The sequence below is a fragment of the Pteropus vampyrus genome, unplaced genomic scaffold (genome assembly GCF_000151845.1).
Source record: "Pteropus vampyrus isolate Shadow unplaced genomic scaffold, Pvam_2.0 Scaffold21, whole genome shotgun sequence".
Classification (NCBI taxonomy): Eukaryota; Metazoa; Chordata; class Mammalia; order Chiroptera; family Pteropodidae; genus Pteropus; species Pteropus vampyrus.
In genome coordinates, this window is record NW_011888802.1 from 14,221,365 (window position 1) to 14,227,364 (window position 6,000).

Consider the following 6,000-nt stretch of genomic DNA (forward strand, 5'->3'; position numbering starts at 1 on the left):
TATATGTGAGACAAGGAATGCCATTTTTTCCAATTAATTTTAAATTCCTAAAATTTTTTAAAAACAGAATAATCTCATCCGAAGTTCTGAGTTTCCATTTGTCAAAAATATTTAATATAAATAAATTCTTCCATTTTTATTAATTCCATACACATCTTTATATTCCAATAAAATAAAGGCTAATCATATATATTTCATGGAAGAAACTATTTAAGTGTATTTACTAAAACTGTTTTATGTAAACTTCAGGAAAATAAACACATGTATGAATTCTAACATAATGGGATAAGAAATTATACTTATAGAAATGAGGCTTTTGTTGAGAATTGGATCCCAGTGTGTAGGAATACTAGTTGACCTTAACCATAAAGAATTTTTACTGGTCATTTCCTAAACAAAGTCTCTTGGCTGTTTAATAAGTAAATAAGTAAAGATTTTGTTTATTCATTGCACAAAGTTTGGTGGAAGCATTGCACAAAGAATAAATATTTTTGTTAGAATGTATTAAAAGCTTGGGTTTCAAGCTTGACATTCAGTGGACTGGGTCACACAGGGAAAACTCTCTGTCCTTTGCAAAGGTATGGAGTTGGAACCGAACCCAGAGATCATGGCCCTTCCAGGGCCCACGGTTTGCATTTGATAATTTGGCTTTATCTGTGCTTTTGGATTTATTAAGAATGTTTTAACTGCCTTATTAGAATGTTATCCCTGTGTCTCTTTAATATGGAACATTTAAACATTCCCTGAATTTGAAATGGGTTTTTCTTAAATCTTGGGAATAAAATTACTGTTGATGGGAACACATCTTTGAATTATAAATGCAAGCTAGTAAATATAACTTATACATTTAAAAATATTTACATTTAAAATTTATAAACAATTTTCATATACAGATGAATTATCTCATTAGACTTCCTTGATCAGCTTAGCAAATATTATTTGAAGGGTAATGAGAATATATAATAAAGAAATATGAAGCAAAAACCAAAAAAGAAGATTAGAGTCTAAATCTAATCTTCAGTTTTATAGAAAACACTGTGCATTTGAATCACCATTCTTTACAGTGGCCGCAGAGCAGAAGTGCTTAAGGGTAAAATTTTTCAGCGTGAAGAGTGGGGATTGTGCAAAATTATAATTGCATCAAAAATATAAGAAGTTGAAGAAAATTACTATTTCAAATGTTTATTTTCAAAGAGTAGAACTTAAACTCATTGTTTTCCCTCAGAAAAAGATGTCTAAATCACACTTATCTTTTTCTTTAACAGATAATTCTGAAATGATCAGCAGAAATGGAATGGAATGCCAAGAATCTGCATTGAGAATAACTAAACATTGTTACTGTACATACTATCCTGTTTCCTCCTCAATAGAATTGCCACAAACTGCATGCTAAATAAAAATTTAGTTCTTCTGGACAGACCACAACTCTAAGAAGCTAGTGCTGCTATATCATATATGAGTATTAAATATGGTATGCTTAGTATATTCCAACCTAAGATAGTTAACTACCTGAGACCAGCTGTGATGTTTAAAGACATAAAGGATAAAGTTTACTTTTAAAGGGTTTCTAAACATAGTTTCTGTCCTAGGAATATTGTCTTATCTCCATAACTATAGCTGATGCAGAAAGTCCAACCAACTTACTCATTTCGACTCAGAATATTTCAAAGTTAGCAATAAACAATTAGCATTAGTTTAAAAACCTATTCCAAGGGCAGGTTCAATTCTAACTTCAATTACTGTCATTTCATTCACCCACTGGATCAAAAGGTATGTTTCACTTCTTGAGAACATGAATGCTGCAGCAAAGATGAGAAGTGAAGTAAAACTGATACCTGTCCTGCAGGTCTAAAATTTGAATGGAAATTCAAGCACAAGTACTGGGGACACATCAAAGTGTGGTATTTGGTTTGCCTGGAGATGCCACATTGAATCATGTGATTCTAGAATAACATTAACTAGATTGAAAAAGAAACTTTGCACGGTATGAGCTTCATACCCCACCAAACAAAGTCTTGAAGGTATTATTTTACAAGTATATTTTTAAAGTTGTTTTATAAGAGAGACTTTGTAGAAGTGCCTAGATTTTGCCAGACTTCATCCAGCTTGCAAGAATGAGAGGCCCATGCCAACAGTCTAATCTAAGGGATTAGTCTTCAAACTCACCATCCATTTGCCTGTTACAGAATAACTCTTCTAAACTGAAAACCTAGTCAAACAAGGAAGCTGTAGGTGAGGAGATCTGTATAATATTCTAATTTAAGTAAGTTTGAGTTTAGTCACTGAAAATTTGACTGTGACTTTAATCTAAATTACTATGTAAACAAAAAGTAGATAGATTCACTTTTTAAAAATCCATTACTGTTTTGCATTTCAAAAGTTGGATTAAAGGGTTGTAACTGACTACAGCATGGAAAAAATAGTTCTTTTAATTCTTTCACCTTAAAGCATATTTTATGTCTCAAAAGTATAAAAAACTTTAATACAAGTACATACATATTATATATACACATACATATATATACTATATATGGATGAAACATATTTTAATGTTGTTTACTTTTTTAAATACTTGGTTGATCTTCAAGGTAATAGCGAAACAATTAAATTTTGTTCAGAAAGTTTGTTTTAAAGTTTATTTTAAGCACTATTGTACCAAATATTTCATATTTCACATTTTATATGTTGCACATAGCCTATACAGTACCTACATAGTTTTTAAATTATTGTTTAAAAAACAATAGCTGTTATAAATGAATATTATGTGTAATTGTTTAAAACATCCATTTTCTTTGTGAACATATTAGTGATTGAAGTATTTTGACTTTTGAGATTGAATGTAAAATATTTTAAATTTTGGCATCACCGCCTGTTCAGAAAACTGTATGCACCAACCATATCATTTTTGTTTGAGAAAAAAGAAATCCACTATTTTAATTAATGTTGGTCAAAGTCTAATGACTATTTATCTTATATCATAGATTTGATAACCCTATCAAAAGAAAATCACATTCTAAGTGTAATCTTACATAGTGCTTGTATCGTTGCATTTGTTTTAATTTGTGGACAAGTATTGTATCTAACTTGTATTTCTTTGGTAGTTTCATCTTTATGTATTATTGATATTTGTAATTTTCTCATCTATAACGATGTAGTTATGCTACAACTTGCCTAAAACATTCAAACTTCTTTTTTTTCCTTTTTTCTTTGTTAATTCACTTAAACTCATTGAAAACATAGTATACATTACTAAAAGGTAAATTATGGGAATCACTGAAATATTTTTGTAGACTAATTGTCATAACATTGTCTTTCTTTTTTCTTTTGTTTCATGACGTTGATGTTAAAATTATTAGCACACAACTATTTTCAGCCCTTTAATAATGGATCATCAAAACATCACCTGTAACCCCAAGCAGATATAGAGGACTGTATTTTTACTAAGATATCCATTTTCCAGAATTGTGATTATAATATGCAAAGAGTCATAAATATGCCATTTACAATAAGGAGGAGGCAAGGCAAATGCATAGATGTACAAATATATGTACAACAGATTTTGCTTTTTATTTATTTATAATGTAATTTTATAGAATAATTCTGGGATTTGAGAGGATCTAAAACTATTTTTCTGTATAAATATTATTTGCCAAAAGTTTGTTTATATTCAGAAGTCTGACTATGATGAATAAATCTTAAATGCTTTGTTTAATTACAAAAACAAACACACCAATATCCAATACATGAAGATAGCAATTCAGCAAATATTGTAGTTAAGAGACGAACTCGCCACTTGTATGGGAACTACATTTCACTCTTGGTTTTCAGGATATAATAGCACTTCACCGATATATTCTTTCAGCCATACCACTGGTAACATTTCTACTAAATCTTTCTGTAACACTTAAAGAATTCCCTCATTCATTACCTTACAGTGTAAACAGGAGTCTAATTTGTATCAATTCTATGTTTTGGTTGTAATATTCAGTTCACTCACCCAATGTACAACCAATGAAATAAAAGAAGCATTTAAAAGAATTTCTAGTCTTCCTCCTTTTTGTGTCCAGACAGATTGATAATTAGCCAAACAAAAAGAGTTTTACATTCACGAAGAGAACATTTGGTAACTTCAAAGAAGAGCAAGCTCTGGTCTTCAAATGGGAAATGACGGTGTTGGTTTTTGATTGTGGCTTTTTAAAAGTAAGAAAAAATTTAAAAGGATCATTTTCGAAGCATTTTTAATATTCTTTGAAATCAGAAGTAAAAATAAATCCTGCCACTCAGCCCTCTTCTTCGGCATTCTGCCTGAATATGAAGATAAGAAAATCAGTAATCAAGTGGGGAACAAAATGTCAGTTTCATTAACAAACGAAGACGTGCCCATTAATCCATAAGACTGAGCCCTGGGAGAGCCTGATTGGACAACAAGGCTTAGACCTGAGGCTACAGAAAGATCCAGGATGGTGAATCCTGTTCTGTGCAGACATCCTGGCCAGGTAGACCAAGGGAAGAACAACAGCTGAGTATTGCTCAAGGAAGGTGATACTAACTTTGGGGTGAGAATGTTCCTTGTCATGCAAGGGGTTGCAGAAATTGCCTCCTCTGTGGGCCAAGACAGGAATGGAGGGGAGGTTTTCAATGTGGCTAGTTTAAAGCTTCAGGCCTTCTGAGTGGTTATGACATCCCTTATGAGGGTAGAAAACACAAACATTCAACAGATCAGGTATATACAAATGAAGGAATAAAGGCACTTGTATCTTTATGCCATCAGGATTTCCAAGGGTAAAAATACTTTCGCACCTTTGTGGGTGTTTGAAAAACTGGCTATGTGTTTGGATGAGCAATTTTTTTACTATAATACAGCAGAAAATGTTGCTATTCTATCAGTTGCTCCTTACAAGAAAACATTCTCTGTTAATAGTGAGTTCAAGGTGCCAACTTCAGCGAATAAGTTGTTATTTTAAGTGAAAAATCTAAGAGAAACTGTACTTAAAATTTTTCGCACCTGACTTTTTGTAGTGTAATTTTCATCAGTAGATTGACTTTTTATGGTACTACATCAAAATCAAAAGTGACACTTAAACCTGAAAGGATAAAACTGGTTTATCTCTTCAGCATAGAAAATATTTAAATATAAAATATCCATTATTCTATAATTATCTTCCAATAGAAAAGTGTTACTTCAGTTTTGGGAGGCCCAAACTAAAAATAATGTTTCAAACCCAAAAACATACTCTTTTGATTATTAACCAAAGTTCTTTTGCAACACTTTAAAGATTTTATAAGCAGCTAGGCAAATCGAAATATAGTTCAATATTCTGATATTTGTGGTAGGAAAATACTAGGTAGCTAAATATTGTCTCTGAAACATGAGGCTATCATTGCTATTGGACCAGTCTAGCTCCACAGAAATGACTGAGTCACTAGGAATAAGTATGATTCATACAAAACAAAACATAATAAACTTCTCTGCGTCCTCTTCGTGGACGTGGTAGATGGCAGGAATGGAGAAGGGGTGGAATTGAAAAGGTTCACTAGGGATCTCCTTATGCGCCAAGCTCTACGCTAAATAGTCTAAACAGGTTTCTAACAGGCCTGTCTTGTGTCATTGAAGAGAATTACTAATAATTGTTTAAGTAAATTCTAAACGCTACAAAGATTCTTACTCAAGGTATATAAGAGATTCTGCTGTGAGACGTAGCTTGATTCTAGATCAACACGACCTTTCAGTATCCGCCCTCAGCATAGCTAGACCCACGGCTCAGCTGAAAACCTTTGGGTGATTTCAATTGCGTGACCAAAGGTCATGTGGTCTCACTTTCTCCCTCTGGTTCAGCTACTATGAAAAATGACAGCCCACCCATTTGAGGCGTCCCTTTAGTCCCCCAATGTAAATGCCGTATATGCTACTTAGCCTGTATCTTGATCATACCATTTCATATATCCCTTCCAAATTTGTTGAAAACCATATAGCTATTTTCGTGAAATAAAGTATAACCA

The 6,000-nt window shown here is 32.3% G+C and overlaps 1 protein-coding gene across 4 annotated transcripts in view; it reads left to right on the top strand.

The window, feature by feature from the left end:
* MBNL2 (muscleblind like splicing regulator 2) overlaps positions 1-4,038 on the top strand; it is a 161,855-nt gene extending 157,817 nt beyond the window's left edge. For all 4 annotated transcript variants that reach the window (XM_023528012.1, XM_023528010.1, XM_011355506.2 and 1 more), the window contains one exon: positions 1,266-4,038. In XM_023528012.1, the coding sequence (XP_023383780.1) occupies positions 1,266-1,280 (15 nt within the window). In that variant the 3' untranslated portion in view covers positions 1,281-4,038. The remainder of the gene's footprint in view (positions 1-1,265) is intronic.
* The last annotated feature ends 1,962 nt before the right edge of the window (positions 4,039-6,000 follow it).